This window comes from Rhinolophus hipposideros (assembly GCF_964194185.1).
Source record: "Rhinolophus hipposideros genome assembly, chromosome: 6".
In the NCBI taxonomy this organism is placed as follows: domain Eukaryota; kingdom Metazoa; phylum Chordata; class Mammalia; order Chiroptera; family Rhinolophidae; genus Rhinolophus; species Rhinolophus hipposideros.
Genome location: NC_138052.1, coordinates 42,583,965 through 42,610,271, shown reverse-complemented (window position 1 = coordinate 42,610,271; position 26,307 = coordinate 42,583,965). Strand labels below are relative to the sequence as shown.

General features: G+C 34.7%; 1 protein-coding gene across 1 annotated transcript in view; it reads left to right on the top strand.

The window, feature by feature from the left end:
- COBLL1 (cordon-bleu WH2 repeat protein like 1) overlaps positions 1-26,307 on the top strand; it is a gene marked incomplete at its 5' end in the record, with an annotated part of 152,700 nt that overhangs the window by 107,592 nt on the left and 18,801 nt on the right. Inside the window, 5 exon segments of the mRNA XM_081050687.1 lie at positions 4,211-4,308; positions 4,404-4,640; positions 21,761-21,914; positions 22,385-22,459; positions 23,659-23,766. Coding sequence (XP_080906813.1) covers positions 4,211-4,308; positions 4,404-4,640; positions 21,761-21,914; positions 22,385-22,459; positions 23,659-23,766 — 672 coding nt within the window.

Genomic DNA, 26,307 nt, shown 5'->3' with positions numbered 1-26,307 from the left:
TAAATTAATATTATCCTAAAAATGAGAGGGATATATTCTTGGCTCTCAGACAAGAAAAAATGATTTTGCTAGGATCTTTATTGGGTACAAATGCTGATAGTTTTGTGATACCTTGAAAGGATATTAGATTATTTCCATTAAATAATTATTCATAATAATCAGGGTATATTAATAAAGGAAATTTTTACAGCCATTAAATTGTTTGTGAATATTTTGTAATAACTTGGGAAATGGCTTATACTAAAATTAGCTTTTAAAGCATTTTAATGTGTTTAACACAGTTGTAAAAAAAACTTTAACATGAAATTTTTGAAAATAAATATATAAAAATTTTTTATAGTGGTTACCTTTGCATGTTATGGCTATGGGTGACTTTTTTCATCTTTCTTTTCTTTATATTACAGAATTTTATAATGGGAATGTATTACTTTTATAGTGAAAACTTTATTAAAAATAGCCAATAATAATAAAGTCTAGAAGTCTTCTTTCCCCCATTAAAAAAGGATAGGTTCAGATAATTGATTACTGTAATAATTACCACCCTACTAAAAAAATAATAAAAACACAATAAACTGTACACATTTTGTGTTATTGGACTCTTCTTTCTTTCCCACTTCCAATTTTCCCATAGCACAATGAGCCTCTCAATTCCAAGAACTAAGCCCACATAAGTAACAGTATGATTATTTATTATTTGTGCCTATCATGAATACTAGCCTAATCAAAGGAGTTGAAATTTTGTATGATCTTAAAGTGTGTACCAGTTAAAAATCAGAAGGCAGGTATTTTAATAGACACCACATTGATTGTCAAGCTCATTTGACAAGCAGATAAGGGAAATATCTTTATCAGTCTGGATCTCACCTTCCACTTCTATGATAATAAAAAAGTTGGAAAACGTTGTCTTTGTGGTTCTTTCTGTCAACATTCCGTTACTTGTACTTGGCTTTTGCTCCGAACTTGGCCATTTTCTACATACATGACCCAAAGCAAATTCCATAATCTTGTTGGCCTTATTTTGAAGATGTTGAATGCATTGATTGCTAACAACCCTTCCAACCAAAAACGTGTGTGGCTTATTTAGAGCATTAAATGTTATGAACATAGCATTAAAACAGTGGAAATTAAGGAAAGCTCCTTTTAATGTCAGAATCTACAAGGTCAATCTAATAGCTATAAGTGCCTCTGCCTCCTGATTTTGTCAGATACTATCAGAAGGCTTAGAACTTTGCATGCCATTCCTCATAGCCGCTGTTCTGGAAAAAGGAAACTGCAGTATTTTAGTTGCTTTCTAAGTAAGTTCCAGCCCTTGTTTGTCTTAGTGTTTAACTTTGACTTGCAGTGATCCCTGACACAGAGCATTAAGTGAAGACTTAGGGGTTAGCTGCTGTGAAGGATGACTGGTGCCTGAAAATTACTTTACCAAAAATAGCTATATGGAATACTCTGGTTATATTTATCGCACTGTATCATCATGTGAATTTTCCATCCACTGTTCCAACTAAATTTAATTGTATATCTGTATTCAATTAGTGGAGGCTTCTATCTTAAAATGAAATAAAATTCTATCTTAAAGTGCTACTGCATATTTAAAAAAAATAGAGGTATTATAAATAATCTTTAAATGGATACCATTTCCAGTTCTACCATTTAATGCCTATGAGTCTTGTAAGTTATTCAAATTTTCTGGTCATCTGGGTCATCATATATGTGATGGGGTGATACCACCCACTTCGTTTCTTTACATCCCCAAATTTAGAAAAGGAGCTCAGAATGATAACTTATGATGCCATGTTTCCCCAAAAGTAAGACCTAGCTGGACAATCAGCTCTAATGTGTCTTTTGGAGCAAGAATTAATATAAGACCTGGTCTTATTTTACTATAATACCTGGTCTATAATATAATAAATATAATAAATATAATTAATATAATATAATATAATATAATATAATATAATATAATATAATATAATAATACCAGGTCTTATATTAATTTTTGCTCCAAAAGACTCATTAGAGCTGATTGTCCGGCTAGGTCTTATTTTTGAGGAAACACGAACGATATCTACCTCACAGAATTGTTCCAAAAAATAAATTAGGCATGTGAAAAAAATTTAACCATAATATGCTATTCACATGTTCATTGTTAGTTGTTAGCTTTGCCAGTAAACTCATTGTACCAAATGCGTACTGCTTATTTAAGATTTGAAGCATCAGATTCATAAAATTTTATTTTGTGATATAGTTCTCTAATATGTTATTAAGGCATAGTCCATAAATATTGTTATTGGCATTAACTATCTTTGCTTTCCTGGACTAGCCCCTAGTTGTTATAATTTATAATTTTTTAAACATTTAAGTAAAAATACTATACATTTACCCCTAAGTGTTACTTTAGCTATAACCTATCGGTTTCAATATACAGTACTTTTTTTCCTAGATCACTTAAATTATATTGTGATTTACCGTAAAACCCAGATATTTCTTAGTGGAGATGTTTCTAAAATTTACAGATTCCCCCCTCTTTACCTGTCTTTCTCTCTCTTTTTTTAAATTTTCAATTTATTTGTTGAATAAACCAGGTCATTGGTCTTATAGTTTCCCACATTCAGAATGTTGCTAATTGCACCTTGTGATGCCACATAACATGTTTCTCTATCCTATTTCCTATAAATTGTTAAATCTAGAATCTTGATCAAGTTTGGATATTTTTGCAAGACTGCTTCATAGGTGATATTGGGTACTTTCATTAGCAGACATGTAATGACAAGTTATCTTTTTTTGAGGTTAGCCATCAATAATTATTGCCTATATCTTAGTTAATTAGGAGTTGAAAAATGGTCATAATCTATTGCAAACATTCCTTTAATTATTAATTGAGATACTTCTAAAAAAGCAAATTTCCCCATGTCAGTTATTTATCTAGCTAGGTACAATTCATTCAGAAAAGGCAGAATAAATGTGTAATTTTTTTTCTCCATTCATCAGTTTTTAAAATAATAGTTCCCTAGCATTACACAAAGGTAAACAATGAGGATCAGTTTTTTTTTTAGTGTCACTGTGAATGCATGGAATTAAACATATGAGATATGTTTCAGTTTATTGCATTATTCTTATGGTACCCAAATGTCTGGATTTCTTCCAGTAGAAGCCATATGAGATTGGTTCTGTAGTCCTTTTAAAATGACCCCAGTAGATATTGATTACTTTCTCTCTGGTATGATTAGATATTCCAGGTTCATCTTGCACATCCCTGGATATCAACAAGGAATCAACCATTCTTAAGCAAATATAGTTTGAAATGGTATTTAAAGACAGTCTGGGTCAGGGTGTCTCAGCACTCATGGATTTGTCATTGTTTGTAGGCCATTTCAGTTGACATTAAGAAATACTTTTTGGAAAATGTATATACATATGCAACCTTGAAGTTTGGCATTTACCATTTTGATTAAAATGTGATTTCTCACTTTCGGCCCTATTGACATTTGGGGTCAGGTAATGCTTTGTTTTGAGGGGCTGCCTTGGGTATTTTAATATGTTTAGTGACATCACTGGACTCTACCCAGTAGATAACCAATAATGGATTCCCCTCACCCTGCCCCTATTTGTGACGACCAGAATTGTCCCCAACATTGTCAAATGTCCTCTGGGGATGGGGGTGGGAAGTTGACAAAATCACCCCAAGTTGAGAATCACTGGATTAAAGAAATAACGTTTATGTAATAATTAACAAAGTACTAAGTAACTATAATGAATCATGTTTTGGATAAAATATTTCATGATAATTTAGCTCTAAGACAAAGTTATTCAAAATAAACAAAGGGACAAACTATATATAGCAACTGCATATATCATTTAATTCAAAGTCCCATTTTTACTTCGAAATGTTGGTAACTGTTTATGGAACTCAGACTCTGAGTCACAAAGAATTGAGTTTATGTTGTAGCTCTGTCATTTCCTGATTATTGGCCCTGAATAAGTATCTTAGTTTCTCTAAGCTTCAGTTTTCTCTACTGTGAAACAGGAATAGTAATACTAAATTTACCTGTTGCTTTGAGAATTAAATAAGATATAAAGTGCCTAGCAGACTACATGGTTCATAGTTTTTATAATTAGATACATTTTTCAAAGGGAAATAATTGAGAGAAACCTTGGAGGTGAACATAATAATCCTGTGTACAAAAAAGAAGATGCTTTTCTTCTGTTTTAGAGTCCTGCCAAATATCACAAAACTTAGACATTATGAAGGAAAAAGAAAACAAAGGGTTTTTCAGCTTTTTTCAACGCAGTAAGAAAAAGCGGGATCAAGTAAGTATTTTCTTCTGTATCTAATCTGTTTTTAATTGCATGTGCTTTTTATCTTGAATTTGCATATAGATTTTTGCCTTTCTATTCTTGCTTAGACTGCAAGTGCCCCTGCAACCCCTCTCGTAAGTAGTAATCGCCCAACTTTTACGAGATCCAACACCATTTCCAAGACCTACGTTTCAAACACCTTGCCATCGGATATACCCAAGAAGAGACGGGCTCCACTGCCTCCAATGGCTGCCTCTCAGAGCGTACCCCAGGATCTTGCTCACATCCAGGAGAGGCCGGCTTCTTGCGTAGTGAAATCCATGAGTGTGGATGAAACAGATAAGGTGCGGAATTTTGTTTTGTTTCTTTTTAGGCTAGGGCAGGGGACCATCTCTTTTTCCTCTTATCTAACTTTTTTTCCCCCTATAGTCCACAAATAAGGTTAGTAACAGTTATTAGTATGTAATAAGATGAATACATAGTAGTTACTAATAGGATTGGTAGTTGGAAGAGATTATTATATGTACGGTTCTGCAATGTAGTTTAGAATAAATAGGTCAATTTTAAGTAGCTTTCACATTCAAGCAAATAAATCATCCACATACCATAAAGTCCTGGTCTACTAGTAATAGGCCAACTTTTTTGAACAGCACTTTTTTTTTAAACAGCAACATAATTTCTGTGTCACTTTCATGGTTTTCTGACTAGATACATCTCTTTTGACCTGACTGAGATTCTCAGGGGAGATATTCTGGTGTGTGCCTGGTACATACGAGTACATACTCTATAGTTTTTTTTTTAAAGAAGTCTTTTTATATAGAATATTTTTACTGTTACTTTTATATACTTTTATGTTCAAAGCACTATTCTAGGTGTACTTTTCCCCCAAACTTGCTTATTATTGCTCCTCTTCAATCCCAAATTTACCCGGAGTATGCTGTTTATAGAAATCCATTTGCAACTACTTTTCATGCCCATAAAATCTGTTGTTTCATTGCTTTATTCACGTAGATTATAAATGAAGTTTGAAGTAAACACGATTGAACATGAGGCCATATATTTTGTTGCTTGTAATCAGATAAACAACTGAAGTAACTTTGAGATACTTGAGATACTGAGAAGTTTTCTTGTCTCTAGTTGAAGGGTTTCGTTTCCCCCTGGGAAGCTTATTAAATTCAATGCTGAAGTAATTTCATTCTTCCCAACAAACTAATAAACATTTCTGTGCTTCCTTAACGAATAAAAAGGTAACTGTTGTTGTAATTTATACAGTCATATGTGTCTTTAGAAAGTAAACAGCAGCTCAAATAGATGAAAAATGAACAAAAAAATGCTTAAACTTAGTAGCTACTTGGAAAATCATCTATTAAGCTGTCTTTTTTATTTCTTTTAAGATTCTCATGTCTAATGGTGGTGATATGAAATCTCATCTTCCAGATCAGGAGACTAATTATTTTTTCAAATGATAGAATCATTTACTAACAAAGTTTTCTAGGGTTAACTACTTAGTAGTCGGGTGAAGTGTCACAGAAGAGCTGATTCTTGGGTTGTCTTAAAATATGTGTGGTGGTACATTAGTCAGGTAAGATGAACCCTATTCAAAGATGCAGAATGTGAAGATTCTGGCATGCTTGAGCATGAGTAAGAAACAGAGGTTGAAACTGAATGAGGTAAGCAGAGGCCAAGTCAGGGTCCCCAAAGACTCATTTTGTGGTTGTAACCCCATTACATTTCTTCATAGTAAGTCATAAAAGAGATTTTCAGGATTGTATTCTATTTTAAATTACCATAAAACTACATTATAACAGTAAAAAATATTATGCTCTTGAGTAGCTATCAAAGTCTATCTTTTTCTTTACATGGATAAATCTTAGCTGGTACTCACAAATTTTTATTCCAGCTGTCCTAATCCAATCTATTCCAGCAGTCTTCCTTTGTGCTTGGTTCCCAGAGGTCTATGTTGTCATTCTCAGAGCCTGCTCCTTAAAATTCTAGACTGTGCTACCAGTGACCTCACCAAAACCTGTTTCTTTTGATTCTCACCCTCAGCTCTGTGACCAGTTGATGCCCCCATGTTAAATAATCTTTTGCTTAGTATGTTGCCTTTGGCAAACTAGACATCTTTATAGAGTTTCCTAATTATTCTTTTCTTTTGATCTGAACATCTGGATAGTTCTTTGATGTATTGTTCAGTAGGACCCAGGATTATTTGTTTTTCCCTAGAGAAGCTGAAGAACCATTTTCTGAATTTATTCATTATAAAAATTCTTCACTATTAGGCTGTAGTTCTGTTTGTGAGTGTGTGTATCCATGCACAGAGCACCGTGTGTTCCTGGGAATGCATGCCTTCCTGGGCCTCTCAGACTTACTTACATCAAGTATGACCCAAAAGTTAAAGAAGTAATAGATTGCCCCTCAATCTTGATTTTTCTCTTTTCTTTGGTTCTTATTATCTTCTGATATCTCAGCTCTCTTTTACTGTTCCTCCCTCCCCCTTGGCACAACTATCCTTTACACAGTTTATAAATTTGGAGGCACCTAAATCCATGGTCTCAGCCTATATTTATTGTACTCTTTCAGAGAAAACATCTATTCTTTGTTATCAATTGTCATGGTTTGCATAGTATCCCCCCAAAAGATGTGTCTCAATCCTAACTCTCAGCACTCTGTGAGTGTGACCTTATTTAGAAATAGAGTTTTTTGCAGATGTAATCAAGTTAAGGATCTAGAGATGAGGTCATCCTGGATTCACAATGGGCCCAAATCCAATGACTGGTGTCCTGATAAGAAGAGAAGACATGGATACAGACACACATAGGAGGAGGCCCTGTGGAAATGGAGGCAGAGATTGGAGTTATGCTGCCACACACCGAGAATTCCAGGAGCCACTATAAGCTGGAAGAGGCAAGGAATGCTTCTCCCCCAGAGCCTTCAGAGGGCTATGCACTGCCAACACCTTGGTTTCAGACTTCTGGCTTCCAGAACTGTGAACGAATAAATGTCTGTTGTTTAAAGCCACCCAGTCATAGTAATTTGTTACAACAGTTCTAGGAAACTAATACATCGATTTTATAATTCCAATCCCAATATTTTTCCAGTTGCATTTGAGCTCACAGTTGCTTATTTGACTTATCACTACCTGGAAATCATCATATTTAAAGTCAAACTCACCTTGTTTTCCCCTCCCATATTGAAAACTTCGAGATCAACTTTGAGGCTTTTTTTTTTCCTTTTTCTTTTCACATCCAATTAGTGAGCAATCCTTCATTCAGTCTCCTTTCTTAATGTCACTTTATCACTTACTTCCATTCCCTCTGCTGAAGTCATATTTTAGAGAAATCCAGGGCAGAGAGTGAGAAGACCAGTACTTAGCTTATATCTCCACTTCTTGTCCTCATAATACAAAGAATGTGGCAAGTTACTATTTTTGTACTTTGTAATTATTACTTCCCAATTCAGAGGCTTTGGATAGCTGGCAGTTACTCTCTGAGCACTCAGGGTCCTCTACAAACTGATCACAAGTTTTGAGGGAGGGCTCTACCCTTTGTTTCTTTTATTTCCCTCCCTCCCTCCTTTCCTTCCTTCCCAGCTTTATTGAGGTATAATTGATAAATAAAATTGTAAAATATTTAAAGTGTACATAGTGGCGATTTGAAATAAGTATACACTGTGCAAGAATCCCCACCATCTAGTTAATTAACACATCCATCACCTCATGTATTTATCTTATTTGGTTTTTTTTGTTTGTTTGTTGTGTTTTGGTAAGAACATTTAAGTTCTACTCTCAGAGAATTTCAATTATGTAATACAGTATTATCAACTATAGTTACCATGTTTTATATTTGATCCTCAGCTCTTATTCATCTTACAGCTGAAAGTTTGTCTCCTTTACCATCCTCTCACTATCTCCCCCGCCCTTTAGCCCCTGACAACCTTTTCTATTCTGTTTCTACAAGTTTGACTTTTTTAGATTCCACCTATGCAGTATTTGTCTTTCTCTGTCTGGCTTTCTTCACTTAGTGTAATGTCCTCAGGCTCCATCCATGTCACCAATGACAAGATTTCCTTCTATGACTGAATAATGTGTGTGTGCATGTGTGTGTGACATCATCTTTATCCATTCATCCATATATGAACACTTAGGTCGTTTCCATGTATTAGCTATTGTGAACATGATGCATTAAACATGGGAGTGCAGGGATCTCTTCAGTATCTTGTTTTTTGTTTCCTTTGGATAAATACCCAGAAATGGGATTGCTGGGTCATTTGGTAATTCTAGTCCTAATTTTTCGAGGAACCTCCACATTGTTTTCCATAGTAGCTGCACCAGTTTGCTTTCTCCCAACAGTTTACCAGGGTTGCCTTTTCTCCACATCCTTGCCAGCACTTAACCTCTGACGTTCTTGATGATAACCACTCGAACAGGTGTTGTGTGATAGCTATCTCATTGTGGTTTGGATTTGCATTTCCTTGATGATTAATGATATTGAACACCTTTTTAATGTTCCTGTTGGCCATTTGTGTATCTTTGGTTAAATGTAAATTCTGTTCTTCTGCTTATTTTTTAATTGCATTTTTTTTTTTTTGCTATTGTGTTGTATGAGTTCTTTATGTATTTTGGATATTAACCCATTTTCAGATATATGGTTAGTAAATATGTTCTCCCTTTCTGTAGGTTGCCTTTTTTGTTGGTGGTGATGGTTTCTGTTGCTGTGCAGAAGCACACTTTTATTTTTAAACTTTAATATCTCATCATGTTCAGTATGCTGTTAACTTTAACAAGAAGATTTGACTTGTTGCTCATGCAAAATCCTCTTTCCTATCGTTTCTGAACAGAGTAACCCGCAGCTCTATCTTCATTCCTACTAAGCCATTTAAATTATACCTCTTCTTTTTTCTTTCTTTACCTGCTTCATGGAGAATTTTCTAAAGATTCAGTATAGAGTGATCTTACTTTCTCTGAATTTGTCTCTCGTGCCTTTTTAAAATTTTAATTTAGGGATACATAGAGGTATTATATTCATATGATACATATTTCTAAAGATAAAAGGGAGAATACAGTGAAAATTCCCTTTCCCTACCCTGCCCCCAGCCAAATTATTTTGCCTAGAGGCAACCACTACTAACAGTTTCTTGAGTATCCTTCCAGATACTATGCGTATATTCAAGCCAGTATTCATGCAACATAGTTTTTTTCATTAGATGGTCATATGCTACATACACTATATTATAACTCACTTTTCGGTACATGAATGATGTATTTTGGATATCCTTATCAGTATATAAAGGGCTTCACCTTGTTAAAGGCTGCATAATGTTTTATTGACGTATATGACATGACATGGGGTAAGTACCCCATCTTGTAAAGATAAACGTCAGGGTTATATTATTGTTTAAAGCTTCTAACTTTGTTAATTTTGTCCCCTTTCCCTTTACCCAACCAGAGGTCAGGAATTGTGTTCCCCAGCAAAATTCTGTAATATATTCTATGTATGTGTTCAATTGAATTGCTAAATAAATTTTAATTATAGCTTTCACACAGCCGGGTAGTGTATATACAATGAGAAATTCTATCACACAGAATATCACTAAATTTTAGTATTTCATGTGTATAAGTGATAAGTTTTCAGAAGTACTTGGATAACTTAAACATTGCTTACATTTATTTTATGGTAATCGGTCCAGGTAATTCTCGGAAATATTTTTTTAAGCTTTTACAGAAAAGCCAGAATTTTGGCAGGTTATATTAAAAGCTTAAGGACCAACAACTAAAATGTATTGTACATTACCTAATGTATGTAAATTGTCCCCTGAATTGAAATTGTTTATATAGGCAGATGCAAATATTCAGGACATTTGGCAGAACTGTAAGTTTATGGGTGAATTTTACTTATTTTACTGCTTTCTTGTTTTAAATTTAAAATCAGAGGAGTACAGCATAGGGGATAAGAGTCAGTGGAATTGTGACAGCTATGTACGATGTCAGAGGGGGTGTAGATTGGGGAAGGGGGTGATCACTTTGTGAGGGGTGTAAATATCTAACTGTTACATTGTTTTGTACACCTGAAACTAATAAAAAAAGAAGTTATATAATCAGCCAACAAATAATTACAATAGTCAACCTTATTAATAAACTAAAAATTAAAAAAAATCAAAGGTAGTCATTATCACTATAGACATTTTTATGTCTGTTCGAACAATTTAGTTTTTAATTTATAAATTTTAAAAAGCACTATTTTAAGTGATTGAAAGTAATAGCAGTCTGGGAAAGAAATAACTGGGGGAAAAAAAAAAGACAAAATAATTTCCAAGTCCATGAAGAATAATGGATAGTTTCTTATCCTGTCACTTTTGTTTAGGAGATAAAGTAAACCACAAGGGTGCGCTGTTTAACAGAACTACAGTGTTACGATTTTTCTAATTTTTTCCCCCAAAGCATCCTTTAAAAAAAGCAGAAAGAAAATATTAGAAATAGTTACGTTATATTAGAAATAGAAAATGCTTATCTCTTGTGGGTGATGTGCCAAAAATAATGGAGCTAGAGAGATAAATAACAGTGATAAATGACAAAGTGATCTGTAATTAGCACAGTTTTATTCATTTTGAGCTTTTATTTCATTTTAGTGTTCTTTTAAGTAGTCGTTGGCATTATGTTTGTTTTAGACAGGCTTACAGATAAGTGAGTCTATCTGTGGTTTGGAAAAATTTCAGTCCACCACATCTATTTTATATTTTTTGGCTGTCTATAAAAATTTGCTTCATTCTTTTAAGGCATTTCTCAATACTGGCGAATTAGTGTATCTGGATAGTGATTTTGGAGCTTAAACTGAAAATAAATAAACTGAAAGTGTTCACATGAAAGGCTGTTGATTTTCTGAGCTAAATTTGGCAACCAGTTTTGCAGTTTTCAAAGAGGATTCAGTGAAGATTCAAGTTAGTAAAATAATTTATGCTCACCTTTTTTTGAAACATTTCTGCATGTAAAATTATTTTATCCACCTGAAAAATATATTTTAAAGATTACATAGTTTACTGTCACTGCTACAGTGTTCTTTTCATGTCTCTAAATTTCTCTGTGAAATGATTTCAAGCCTGTGCCATTTTCCTTATAAAGGTGGTTATATACTGTCTTCTATAGAAATGTTCATTTGGAAAAGAAAACTACCTAATTAGAAATTTCTGGCAGTTTTCTTGGTACTTTTTGAGCATTTTGTGAATATGATTCTGCCTAAAGATTTGAAATGCCATTTGTGTCACAACATATGTCAAAGCTGGCTCATGCTGTTATTTACAGGAATCATATCACATGTATTATTGTATGCAATGTATATAGTTATTTACATACGATTGTCATTAATTTCACGTGACAAAAGTCAGAAACACAATGACGTTGACTTAAATTGAAAATGACTTAGATTCCTAGGATTCAAACTAAGTGCAGAAATCCAGTTTCCGTACAATATCTGCCAACCAAATATCTGTGACAAGCACACTTAATAAATACAGTTCGTGGCCAAAGGATGTCCTGGTGTTATTGACACATTAGCCTTTTAAGCCTATTTACATTTGAAGAAGAGAAAGGGAGTTGGACAGAAGTTGTGGGTAATCTTAAACATAGAATTCGGGGAGGCCAGTTTGCTCAGTGGTTAGAGTGCAGTGCTCATAACACCAATGACACCGATTCCATCCCTACATGGGCTAGTGAGCTGAGCCCTCCACAACCAGATTGAAAACAATGACTTGACATGGAGCTGTTGGGTCCTGAAAAAACACACTGTACCCCAATATTCCCCAATTAAAAAAAAACAGAATTCACAGAACCTTTGGGCGAATTCTTCATTTCTGCACACTTGGTGTAGCTTTGCCGCTTGGAGTTATGTGTATAAATAACAGCAAGCAGCCTTTCCCTGGCTACTAGCATGCTGCCTCATTTTTTTCAGGGTACTTGGCTTTTGGCTGAAAACACAGTAAGGGATTCTTTTGATTGGGCTTTTTATTTGATCTCATTTTGCATTTTGTTCTAGACAAACACTCAAATATTGAGAAATTGAAATACTTTGCCATCCAGTATTATGCAAGTGAAATTTAATACTTAGAGTATTACTTTTTTGAACACTGATTTGTTTTAAAAAATACTTGACATGGTTCATCTTTTACCCAATTATATCTTTTAATATTTCTCATAGGTCACAGAAAATTAGATGATAATGGTCATATGTTTTTGAAATGTGCAGGTATATATTTGGTCTTAGTTTCCCTTAATGAATTTTAATCTAGTTTTATGCAGCGTCATTAAGGTGGTTGTAATAGAGCATGTATTCGTAATCTTTAAGAAATATATCTTTTAGTTTTTTCTCCAGATTATCACATAAGATTTGATTTTCCCCTCCACTTCCCACTTATATTTATTATATAGAAAGTGGACCACACATATAATTCTACAATTGCCTAGGAACAGTGGTTGCCATAGCATTTTCAGTTTGATATACGAGATACAGCTGTCTATACTTCCAAAAATATGACTTGTTTCATTCAGTAGAGAAATGCACCAGCACAGTATAATATTTAATCTGTTTCCTCTTTTAAGATTTTCCCAGATATCAGATATACTTTGTCATTGTGGATTTCATCATGTTTTCGAAGGGTCATAATCACAATAGTAAAAGTAATGACTTATGCTTATGTATCACTCACTAATGTTCCAGACAAGGTTCTAAGCACATTACTCAAAAATTTGCTTGAACCATTACTTTTTCAGTTTCTGCCACCTTTACCTCTGACAAGAATGTAAAGAACTATGTTCATTATAAAGTTGTTAAACGTTAAAGAACAGTACTATTCAAAGAACAGTAGGTTATTTATGGAATTAGTGTGGGTTTCTCTTCCTTTTACTAGTATACAAAAGTTGTGCCTCTCAAGTGCATACCGAGTTAACACAATGTCATTGAAAACAATCAGTGTTAGTTTTTCTTTACAAGTTTTCATAGTATAAAGTTTATTCTTTCTACGACTGACATTTGGAATCTCATGGGGGAGACATGCCTTTTCTCTGGTCACTAGTGTGTATTAACAGAGGTCAGGGCAGAGAAAAGCAGGCCTGTTTCTGGAGTCACGGTGATAAAAACTGTGGGGTCACTGGGATAATGCCTGCCATACAGCCTTGACTCACTTTCTGGGGTGAACTGAGTTGGTCCCAGTTTGTTCCCTTAGTTGCTACTTTACTCTGGTAGAGGTGCTAAGCTCAGTTAACCTGTAGATGTGTAGATGTTCCTCCCCTGCCGCGAGCCACCTTTTTGTCTTGATCACTAGGACCAGAGAGAGCCACACAGTTGCCACCATCTTCTGACCTTTGAACTTGATCCTGAGCTCTGATTTCTCCTGGTTCATCTTGTCTTTCTTTATCCAAGATGTACTACGGAGGTAGGCCCTCATCTTTGGGCATTTAAAAAATGTTATAAGTAAGGGGCTGCCACTAATAAGACTTGGTTATATACTATCTCAGAGTATTGTAGGGTTGATGAAATGAAAGCACAGATGGCCTCGGGAAGAGAAATGTAGAAACCTCACTAGGATATAACACAGGTTCTAAAATTTGTGTATTGTTTTTTTCTGATATGAATGGAAAAGGATGGAAACGAATTACATTGTAGCAGAAGAAGCCCTAAACTGGCTTGAGAGATAGTGTTAGAGGAGTCTACTAATAGGTCTATTAAATTCTTCTTCATTGTTGTCATTTTTCTCATTGTCTTCTTTGCCTTCTACCTGGAACAAGCCATTGAATTTCTTTACGACTTGGGTTGCTTCTCTGTAGAATAAGATTTTGTAACTAAATTTCCAAAAGTCTCTTTCAATGCTAGTATTATAAAATTATTTTATTCTTTTGTTGCCATTTAAAATTGACCTTTAACAAATGAAAGTACTTTATTGTGTAGTACTTTGTTGTGTAGACCTTTAGTTTGGTCAGTATTGACCAGGTATTCCTGTTATTATTTTCCTGAGAATTTTTAAACCCGAAAGTACAGTAGCAAAATAAAACTTTGACAGTCTTCTCCTTCAACTCCTGAATGTATCACAAAAATCAACACAAGTGCTTTGAGCATCACTGAAAATAGGTAGAAGATACAAAGTTTGAGAAAGATCTTCTCAATGATGACATTAAAACTAGGTGATTTTGAGAGAAATCTAGTGGTAAGCTCGGTAACTCAGAATACTCTGCAGGAATTTAATTTTAGTTAGTAACCCCATAAGGCCCAAGTTACAAGTGGTGGTGCTATAAGTTCCCTGTAAGTAAATCCAGCTCTAATCGCATTGCTGCCTCTCATAGAATTTATTTTAGCAGATTGATAGGAATACCCTTAAAATTGACATACCAGGTGACTGCTTACATAGTGTGGATTTAAGAGCTCTAGGCCCATTTCTCCTTTCCATAATTATAGTCATCTGGTACCTAAAATGTCACCCCTATTTCTTACATCCCTTCCCTTTAATGTGATACGGTTTTTCTTAGTCTAAGTTGACCTACACAGGCTAAGATTTTCAGTGCTATCAAAGAAAGATTTTAAAACATGTTTATATAGAGGATAAGAAAGTAGAATACATAAATTCTAGTTTTGGGGGAACTGGAAGGAAGTACTAACCAGAGGGGAAATGGGTATAGAACAAGGAGATTCAGGGTAGCAAAATTAAGCAGATTCAGGGCCCCACAAAAATATAACATTTTATTTAAAAAACCATCATAAACAAAGAAAGAAACCGGCACACATGTTTTCATCTCATGTGGGCTAAAATAAGCATGCATGCATGCATGTGTGTGTATAAACAAATATAAAAGATAATGTTTAAGGTTGGACACCAAAATGTCTGTGAGGTAACCCATATTTGTTGGGGTTTACAGTGATTTATTTTTCCTCATCAAGGTATGCATTGTTTACATCTCATAGGACATTGTGCTAATTTTATGATCAAATTAATAAAACTGATTTTATTGTGATAACAAAAACTTTTCCTTCACAGCTTTGCCTATTTTGCAAATTTAAAACAATACCTCATACTTCTATATTTCATTTTTTATATTACAATTATATGTTTTGAAGTTTAAGAAGATTGATTTTGTTGTCTTAAGTTGTACAATTATTTTGGAAAGAATTCTTCCATCAAGAGTTTAAAGAGTTAAATTGTGACCTTCAGTTCTATGAACGTTCAGTCATTGGGATATAATTCAGAGTAAATTAGCATAAAGCTAATGTCAATTATAAGATACTTTATAATATTTCACAGCATTTATTGAGAAAGTCCAGGTTGAAGGATAATACGAGTTTGTTCCTTAAGAAGAAGAAAAATATTTGAGTTGTAAGACAATTTTAAGGGACTGCCTAGTTTCTTTCTTTTAACCTTAACCCTCCCCACATGTGAAAATCATATTATAAACAGAAATAAAACCATAAAATCTTGTAATAGAAACATTTAACAATGTCATTGAAGTTGGACCACTGCATTTCCATCTCTTTATTCAATTTGTTTCTTATTTTTTCTGTTCGTATTCTTTCATTTAACTCTTATATCTGGAGTATAATTATTTCAATGGTCTACAGCTTATAATTTATGATTAATAAATGATCTAATAACTAGTACAGAGCTAGTACTCAGTAAATCTATTGAATGCCATACAATTCTATTTTCTTCAGCTAAATTTAGTTTCATTTTGAGCCAGTGAATTCTGATCTGGGTGTGAATTCTCAGGGATTAGCTTTCTGGCATGGTTTTTAACTTGACCTTGACACTTTCATTACTGTATTTTTTTTCTCTGTGCAGTATTTTCCTTTTCACAGACCATAAAATTCAGTGATATGCATTCCTGTTAGAGGTGCAGTTTTTGCTAATGGCAAATACACTTAGTGACTCTAACTAAAGTAAATAATTGAATATCTCTAATTATTAACCAACGTGTTTTTCCCCTAGTAAGTAGTAAACTCTCTGTTTTCTTGTTTTGTAAACTCTTTGGACTTAAAAATCATCTCAACTCCTTTTTAAAAATTTCAGTTGTAATTCGACCAAAGGAAATGTATCCCAAAGACAGGGGTTTTCAAGGAATAAGAAAGGGCACTTTAGATAATTAGCAAACAGATTGATTAATGACAGGAGTATCAGTTTTGTTCTCATGAGTGATATTAGTGTTCGTGTTCACGGAAAGAGCTTACTATATATTTCTTGTTGCTAAAGACATTTCCAAGCATTTCTTTCATTTGAGTTCACATTAAATTTAGAAACATTTCAAATGTATATATACCATAATACACATCCATGTGTCCATCATAAGATTTAAGAAGCTGATGGTAAATATTTAGGTTTGATTATATTTCTGTGAGGTGTGGTGAAGCTGCCTGAGGTGACTTACGGGTTGAGTTCTTCCCCACACGGGGTTACACACAGTGCTAGTGCGGTGCACTCATGGTAACTGAGACTGGCTCTAACAGGACTGCCACCACTACCATCACTAAAGAAAATGCACAGTTTTGGAACGAACACCTCCTTTCATCCATATTTTTTACTCTTAACTCTGCAGTACCACTATCACTTGCTTATTTTATTGACAGATCTCTTTCACATACTTTAGGCAAATTATGTGCAATAATATTAGCTGATGTTTAATAATTAGCTGACAGAGCGTGTTCCGTGTGCCAGGACTGGTGCTAAGTTTCCACACATCATTTCACCTAAGCCTCCCAATCCCTTTGGCGTAGGTACTCTTACTTTTCCCACTTCATAGAGGAGGAGGCTGAAGGTTGCAGAGACCATAAATGTTGTGCTCCCTGGTTCAAGCCCTGGCATTGTCTCCAAAGCTCTTTTGTTTGGTAACCATTACACTGGGCTGCCTTCCAACTTGCAAACCCTCTGGTAGCCTCTCTTCAGTTTGACAAACTCACGCTCCAAAATACTGGGTAGCTCAACCCCGACTAATGCAAGAGTAGAACTCTTGGGAGACTATTAGGAGCATGCTCCTGAAGTACACAGGAAAAAATAGGGTTTAAGAATGGTGCTGGTTAGGCCTTGGTGGTCTTCCCTTGCCTTTTCTCTTCTTTAACTTTGATCGGGGAACTCATGAGGTGTTTACTGAAATATAATAACTGTGGTCGTTTAGTAAGTCTGCTTACTAGAAGTTATTCTTGGGTTAGGAGCCTGTTCCATATTGTATGTTAGGTAAGTATATTCTACTCATCTCCCTCAGTACACACAAGTTTTCTTGGCTATAATCAATTTAGAACTATCTAGGTCTTCAGACTTCAATGCCATTTGGTTTTCTGCAGGCTTCTACCCAAAACAGGGATGTTTTCAGCAGATGTAGAACATCCATTTCTCAGGGCCAAGAGGTTCTTCCATTTTGGTCTTAATAGTGATGTTTTTAGTTAACACAAAATAACTCCAAGATTGATTTTTATTACCTTAACTTTCCTTGGCTGCTGCTTAGCTGAAATTCTTTTCCAACAGTGTCTTTAAACAAACACAAAACAGCGCTTGCCTTTCTGCCTTAAGGGACAATAAGAAATATACAGTAAGCTCTTTTCTTGAACATAACACTAATATCACTCCTGAGGACAAAACTGATACTCCTGTCAATAATTAACCTGTTGGTAATTATCTAAAGTCACCTTTCTTATTCCTTGACAACTCCTGCTTTTGGCCCATCTTACATCAGTTATTAAATTTACATGTTTGTCATAAGCTTAGTAAGTTTTAACCATTAATCACAGCATGGAATCTACTTTGACAGGTCACATAGTCTACCTGGTGTCATTCGGTGACAGCCACGCTCTCTTCCCCGAATGTTTTTGTTCTTAGTCTTGATCCATTTGCAGCTATAGAAATATATGTCCATTTATTTTCATGATACACCCACACAACGTGGTACGGGGTACAGAATAAAGTCAACAAAACATGTGCTACACCAAAATATTCATGGCTTTTCCCTTCTAACGTGTTATTTCATCAACTGTCTTCATAAATGTTATTGAATTATTTTTTAGTCTAGTGAAACAGAAATCTGTTTTTTGACAAATTTTAAATGCTTTATCCGTAGAAATATAAATGTCCTGCAAAAAAGCTAGTTTATTTTAAGACCTCTAGGGTGATACATGAAATATGAGTCTGTTTTTATTCTGTATTTGAGTTATGGATAGGTTCATATAAATTTGTGAGTCTTTGTATATAAATGTCTCCCTTTTTTATTTCTATGCTGTCCGTTTTATTATATTATAACCAAACTTTAAGAGCTCTAATTCCTAAACGGATAGTATTGTCTGAGAAATTCATGTGTGACTGCTTTTATCCGATAATAGAAAAGACCAATAAATTACAGTGATTGGGAATCTGACTTAAAGGGGAAAGCAGGTTTTAATCATAGACCTCATGAAAGCAATCAGTTAAAACATGGGAAACAAGTTTTCATCATGGAACTAGGAGGACAATCGAATGCTGCCATTACTTCATACATTGAGCAATTACTTATTCATCACCTACTGTGTTCTTACTGATGAACTAATTCTGTGATAGGAATGAGGCACGCTTCAGTAGGGCTTTACAGAAGTAAATTCATCGAGAAAGAAAATGACACTTACTGTCTTCAGTGTTTACAGCAACATTTTAAAAAGCAAAGTGCCACATTGTTTTGGGAGAATATTTGGTCATCTCTCTAATGATTGCTAAATTTGTTACTTTTAAAAATAGAAGTGAAAGTTTTAGAACGCAGAGATATCTCAGGAAGGTTTTTCTTTAAACTTCATATTCTACGCAAGATGACATTTGTATAGTGTCCATCTATCACTACATTTCTTAGCTAATTTATAACCAAGGGCCCTTCTCCTAATTATTTCGAAAGTCCAGATAACAACGAAGGATCCACCCAATTGCCCATGGAGAGGTAGGAGTGACCCTTACATTTCATCAGAATTGGCTTTAGTGATTCTGAATCAAAATGTGGGTTTGGGTGGCAGCTTAATTCTTTTCTTGCTGAATTATGGAGAGATCTGAAGAGTTCTGGAGGACGGACGAGAGTAATGAGGATGGAGGAGGTTGGTGGCTGCAGTTATTTACCAGTTGGTGTGGCAGAAGTTTAATGGTGGGACTGCTGTAAGGGCAGCCACCTGTCCCATCCTTGTTAAGGGCAGCCACCCTGTCCCATCCTTGTTAAGAGGAGTTATCCTTATTGAGAGCTGTGTGCATGCAGTGCCTACCACCTTGGACCTCACTGTGCTGCTTTTCCTGTGTGATGGCCTGCTTTCCTCTTTATACCTAACACAGTGGTAATGATGACGACTAACTCACATTTTTTTCTTTGGGGGCCAGGCTTCCTTTCTTCTCTGGAAGAAATGTTATAAAATTACAAAATAGTCAAATTTGCTTTGCTCTATTTTTCTTAGTGTGTAGCAAGGCAGAAAGATGGAACGATGAACTAGTTCACTTCTCTTAGGTGTATTTGCATTGTCTGGTAAATATTGGACAATGACTCAAGCTTTAGGTACTCTCCTAGTCCAGGTTTATCAAGTCCTTTTATTTACAAATGAAGAAGGCAGTATTTCATTCTTTCATGCATTCAACAAATATTTGTTGAGAAACTTCTATGAGCCACACATTGTTCTGGAGATAACAGCAGTGAGCTGTTAGGAGAAAAATTCCTGCTTTTATAGTCAATGCTGGTGGAAGCAGACAATAAATAAAGTAAAGAAGCCAGCTATAGGGTATGTTAGCTGTTAAATGCTGATCATAAAGATCAAGCTGGGAAGAAGGACTGGGAGTGTTGGGGGTCAAGGAAGAACTCATTGAAAAAGTAGCATTTGAGAAATGACCTGATATTAAGTTATTAGAATAGCATTCCAGGCACAGACAACAGTGCGTGCAACCATCCTGAGATGGCAACACTCCTGGCATATTTGAAGAGCTCCATGAAGGCTAGTGTGGCTGGAGTGGGGTGAGCCGCTCCATACTAGGAGAAGGAGCTGGTGTGAGATCTAGGGGCTAGGTCATCAATGGCCTTAGAAGTCATGCAAGGACTTTGTCCTCTGCCAATTGGGAAACCATTAGCAGGTTTTGAACACAGGGACCTAATCTAAGTTACATTTTAACAGGATCCGTTTGCTGCTATGTTGAGAAAGGACTGTAGGGAAGTCATGTGGCAGCCGAGTCCAGTTGGAAAGTTCCCGATGAATTCATACTCTGTGGTAGCAGTCGAGCTGCATGAGCCAACAGGATGGACTTAGTGTGAGAGAGAGGCGATGAGGGCGACTACAGAGCTACTGGCCTGACCAAGGGGAAGAATGACTTGCTCTTTATTGAAACTGGGAAGATTGTGAGAGCAGGATTATTTCTGATGGGAGAAGGGAAAGGAGAGGTTATCAGGATAGCAGTTCTAGACCTGCCAAGTCTGAAATAGCCTTAGACGTTAACTGGAGATCAAATAGAGGCCCCGGGTGGAGGCATAAGTTTGGAATTCATCAGCATATAACTAATCCATAAAACCAAGTCAATAGAAGAGATTACCAAGAGAGTGGGCATAGATACTAAAGAGAATATCCCTATCCAAGGACTGAGATGAAAAGCAACCAACAAAGAAAACATTTCAGATCTATACAGAGTGAGGAAAGTGATATCCTGGAAGTGAAAAAAAATAAAAAGCATTCTAAGAGTGGTCAACTCTGTTCAGTGCTGCAAATAGATCAAATAAATGAGTTCTAAGAAATAACCACTGATTTAGTTGTGGAGGTCATTGATGAGTTTGACACAAATAGTTCTAATGGACCAAAGTTTGGGTTAAGTCTGATTGGAAGGGTTCAAGTGGGAGATGAGAAATTGGAGACGAAAACTATGAGTAACTCTTTTAAGCAGCTTTGGTATAAAGGGAAAGATCAAGGTGACACAGCCGTGGGCCAGGAGGCACTGGCCAGCCCGATGAGGCAGGATTATTGTGGGAGTCTGCTGACAGCCACATGCCATGTCAATGTGAGCCTTAGCTGTGTAGAGTTAGGGGCCTCAAATGACCATTAGAATAGACATACTTTTTTGAAATACATTAATGCTAAAAAGAGAAAGACTAATCAAGCCACCTCTTAATATACAAATATTCTTCCCTTTTTAAAATATCTTTATGTCTAATATTTTATCCAGATTTTTCTTCGAAAGTTGGTTTTGTAACTGTATTGCTTAGAACCCCTCTACATTATAATTATTGGTTTGCATGTCAGCCTCCCATCCTGGCCTACGTTTCTTGAGAAGGACCGTGTTTTGTATTTCTTTACATATCCATCTCATAACTCAGCTCTTGGCACACGGTAAATGCACCATAAATGGTTTTTGAATGTGTGACTCTTACGTTCCGTATTGCCATATGATGTGTTTGCGTAAAGGTCAGTGTCTGTCTCAAGGTTGCTTTTAATTTCCAAATAGAGATTTTGTTTGGTCATTTTGTTCTCCATAGAGTCCCTGTGGAGCAGGCATAGTGAGGACAGCCTCTTTGAAGCTCAGTAGCTCATCCATTGGGAATTCGTCTTTGAAAAGGACAAAGCGAAAGGCACCTTCCCCACCCTCCAAGACATCCCTGCCTCAAAGTGATGAAAATAGTTATATGACTGGTAATGTTCCTTTTCTCATTAGCCTCACATTTGCATTGTTTTTTAATGTAGATAGTAAAAATGATATAGGATCTAAATCATGTCTTTTTATTAATAATAAGACAAACTTAGGCTTTTAATTCATTTTAATAATACTTAATTCCTTATTATTCTCACTTAACCACCATTTTAAAATCTGCAACATGACAAAATAAAATGAAAAAAATCATACAGCTTCGTTATCCTAACATGAGCATGTGATAATTTGTGAATCTTTTCAGAAAGATCCTGCCATTCCAGGATTGACTACATGTAGAAATGGGAATCTAAGTAGATTTTAGTTGTATCACAGCTGGACACTAAAAGGGCTTCTAACAAGGTTAGGGCTATCTCTTTGTGAATTGCATAAAAAATAACTAAGTTAAGTTACTAAGGGATTGTTTAATTTTGAATGTGACTTTGTAATAAGTTGTGTTGCTTCTGTCTTCTAGCCCAGCAGTCAGTGCACGCGGTGCGTGCAGACAGTGTTTCAGAAGCAAACTTTCCCGAGGGGCTATCCAGTCCAGGTATGACGCCTTTACTCCACAGTATGTAGTTACTGAAAAAGACCTTTCATGACAGTTGAGGAATTAATCTAGTTAAAATGCCCTGTATATGAAAGAGATACAGATGTTTTGACTCCATTTCCCAAATTTTATATGATGAAATGAAAAAATTTCCCCCTGGGTTTAGAGTATGAAACTGGCAGAACTCAAAATTCTAGTTCTGGTACCTTGAGTACTTTGCTTACTAGGTCTCCTGTGTTTTTTATTGTTGTTGTAATGCAATATCAGGTTACCAGTTAGTTATTAATTTCTATCCTAAGAGTTATGACACATTTTGGTGTGTTCAGAAGAAAACTTACATGAAGTTGTAAAGCACTGTTCTTTATCCAACTATGCTAGGTGTGAATTTAATATACATAGTGATCTAATGGTAAAAATTTGTTGTGAAATATTTTCTATTGTTTCACTTTGGATTCTCTCCCAATAAATGAAAGTCCAGTAAAAATAGGGTAATTCAATCTAATACTGATTTCTAATATTTTTAATAATAGCTATTTAGTAGCTATTATAAGTATGATAAAATTTCTTAATCCTTAGACTTAATTTGAAGTTAGCTGTAAATTAATATGACAGGCTAATAAGTCTAATCAAAACTAGAATATTACTATGCCAGTACTTTAGCATGGGGATAATTTGATAAGTATGAAAATTGCTTCATATAATCTTACCTTACATATAATCTTATTTACAATTCGTATTCACAAATACAAGAAAAAAGCAGAAGTACTAAAATGCTCCTGAATCTTTAATCTTTAAGTGATACTTAAGAATTTGGGATTTTAACACATCTTATATAAGAAATCTCATTTCTTCTGTAATTAAAAATGTTACCATTAGATAATTAGTAATGATTTTTTCTTAACTCCTACCCAAAATGATATCAAGATACCGTTTGTTCCAAAAAGGAAATTTATTAAATTGTATCAAGCTATATAAGTGAAATACAAAGATTCTGAAGGATTAGAAAAAGATGTGACTACTTTTCAAACTTTGCTTGATATCTATTTCTTTTCCTTTCCCCCCCCTTTTACTTCTTGTTTAATGCATGGATAATTGTGAGCTAACAAATCTGATTTCTTCCGGAATGCTTCTTGGTCTCTGCTTGCCTTAACTCTGTTGTCCGAGTGCCATTTCCACAGATTTTACTTCTTTGGCAGAAGGCTCCCTTGGCCCTGGGCTCCCCAGTCACGAACAGTGCACTGTGCCCAAACAGGTGGATGAAGCCTCTCTCTCCGAGTGCCCTGGAACGCCCATAGCATCTCTGACATGTAGGTGACGGGCCTTTCTTCAGGTGTAAGATGAATAAAATCAGTGGCTCTGAAGGGTGTCAGATTCTCTCCTATTGGGCTTTCTGCTTTTTTGGCAAAATGTTTGAAATTTATTATTTCCAACGTGTAACTATATACATATAAATGAATATATATATTTTTTCTTTCTTGAACAACTCCTTTGTTACCTAGGTGTGGCTAACTTTCTGTAATATTGCTCTTGATTTTTTATTTTGAAATTATTGGAATTATTTTGTTACCAGATGGTAAAACTTTATAGTTAGGTATTTCTTGAATTTTATCACAAATATTTTACTCAATTATTCAGTGTCTCAGGATGTGTCCTTATCACCTCAAACCAGATATTTAGAACTAGCATACTATCACGCACTGCTTATAGGAATACAGAATTGTGTGGCCAATTTAAAAAATAGTTTGGCAATTTTTTAAAAATAAAATTTCAGCATTTATTTCCTATATGACCCAGCAATTCCACTCCTAGATATTTTCTCAAGAGAAATGATAACCTATGTGTGTACACAAACTTCCATGTGAATTATTATGGAATTTTTATTAATTATTGCCCAAAATGGGAAACAACCTAATGTACGAAACTGAGAAATGGATAAACAAACTGATTGGAATACTACTGCCTACCCATAAAAAAGAATGACTAACTAATACATGCAACAACATGGCTGAATCTCAAATGCATTATGTTAAATGAAGGAAGCCAGACTTAAATGGCTAGATACTGTATGTTTTCATTGCTATACATTCGTGCAAAGGCAAAACTATAAGTATAATGGTTACCAGAAGCTGGGGCTAGGGGTGAGGTGGGGTTAATCACCAAGGGGCTTGGGGGATTTTGGAGATTGATGGAATTGAATTGTTTTATATCTTGATGGTCATACAACTATATATCTCTCTCAAAACTGGACATTCCAAAATCTATTCCAAAAATGATGAATTTTACTGAGTGTGAATGATACTTCAATTTTTAAAAATGAAAAAATAACTGTCTAGCAGCAACTACAATAGTGTCTGACACAGTGAACATTTTTTGAATGAATGAATAAAAACAGTAGTCACCAGACTAGATTTAATTTAATATAATTATATTTTATCAAAGAGAGGTATTTGTCAATTTGCCAATTTGATCATCTCCATGAAAAATAAACAAGATAGCTAAAAGTCTCAGTGAAATTTTAAACTTTAAAAACATACAAGTAAAATGCTACATACTTACAAGAATATCTTCTAAAAGTTTAATATTTAAATTTTACTTAATAGGTATTACATTTTGTGAATTTTGAAGAATTTTTTAATTTTACTTTTTGTTTCAATTTTGCTATCCTTCGAGGGACTGAAAACCTAAAGACAAACATATTCAAATTATATAAAGCTAAGTAAGTGTAAAAGAAATTTCAATAATTATACTTATAAATGATTTTTGTACTATTTTTAACATTTATACTTTGAAAGTCGTTAAATTTTAAAACTTTACTAAGAATTTGAGCACTGTGTACTTTCAAAGTGAATATTCTTTCTTTACAACTTTTGAAGCTGAAATATAATAGCTGTGGTATAACATTTATAAAAATTATTTTTCACAGCCCTCACCCCAGTTTTTTTTAATTGTAGTCCTAAAATGTGGCCATCATATAGGTCTGTTAACCCATGCAAAACAAACTTTATTTAATAATTTTCAATGCTTAGTAGCTCATTGGGTAGTGAGCACACCATGTGATGTATAGATGATGTATTATAGAATTGTACACGTGAATCCTATGTAATTTTATTAACCATTGTCAACCCAATAAATTTAATTTTAAAAAATTGTGTTTCAAAGAGTACAGAAAGTGAAAATATACCCCGCAAAATAGGAGAAAATATTTGCAAATATATAGTCGTTACAGCTGCATGATGGAATTGATACCTGGGGTTCATTAAAAAAAAAAAAAAACAGAGCCTAGGGAAATTTGTACTATTATTCTAAAAACAAACTGTGAAAGTTCTCTTGGATGATTCGAATTTTTTAAAAGAAATACAGCCTTGAGGTCGGAGGGATAGTGGATGGGGGGCGGGGGGTTCACAGTGTGAGGGATATAAATGATGAACGTCTAAGTATTACCTTGTCTTGTACACCTGAAATTAATAAATTAAAAAAAAATTAAAAAAAGAAGAAGAAAAAAAGAAATACAGCCTTTTCTAAGACACTTTATAATAGGTGTACTTTTCAGGCTAGTAAAAAATATATGTTGTGTTTCCCCAAAAATAGGACCTAGCCAGATAATCAACTCTAATGCGTCTTTTGGAGCAAAAATTAATATGAGACCGTCTTATTTTAATATAAGACCCAGTATAATATAATATAACATATATGATATAATAAATATAATGAATATGATATAATATAATATAATATAATGGATCTTACATTTATTTTTGCTTCAAAAGACGCATTAGAGCTGATTGTCCGGCTAGGTCTTATTTTCGGGGCAACACAATATTTAAGCAAGCCTATAAATGCTGCTGGCA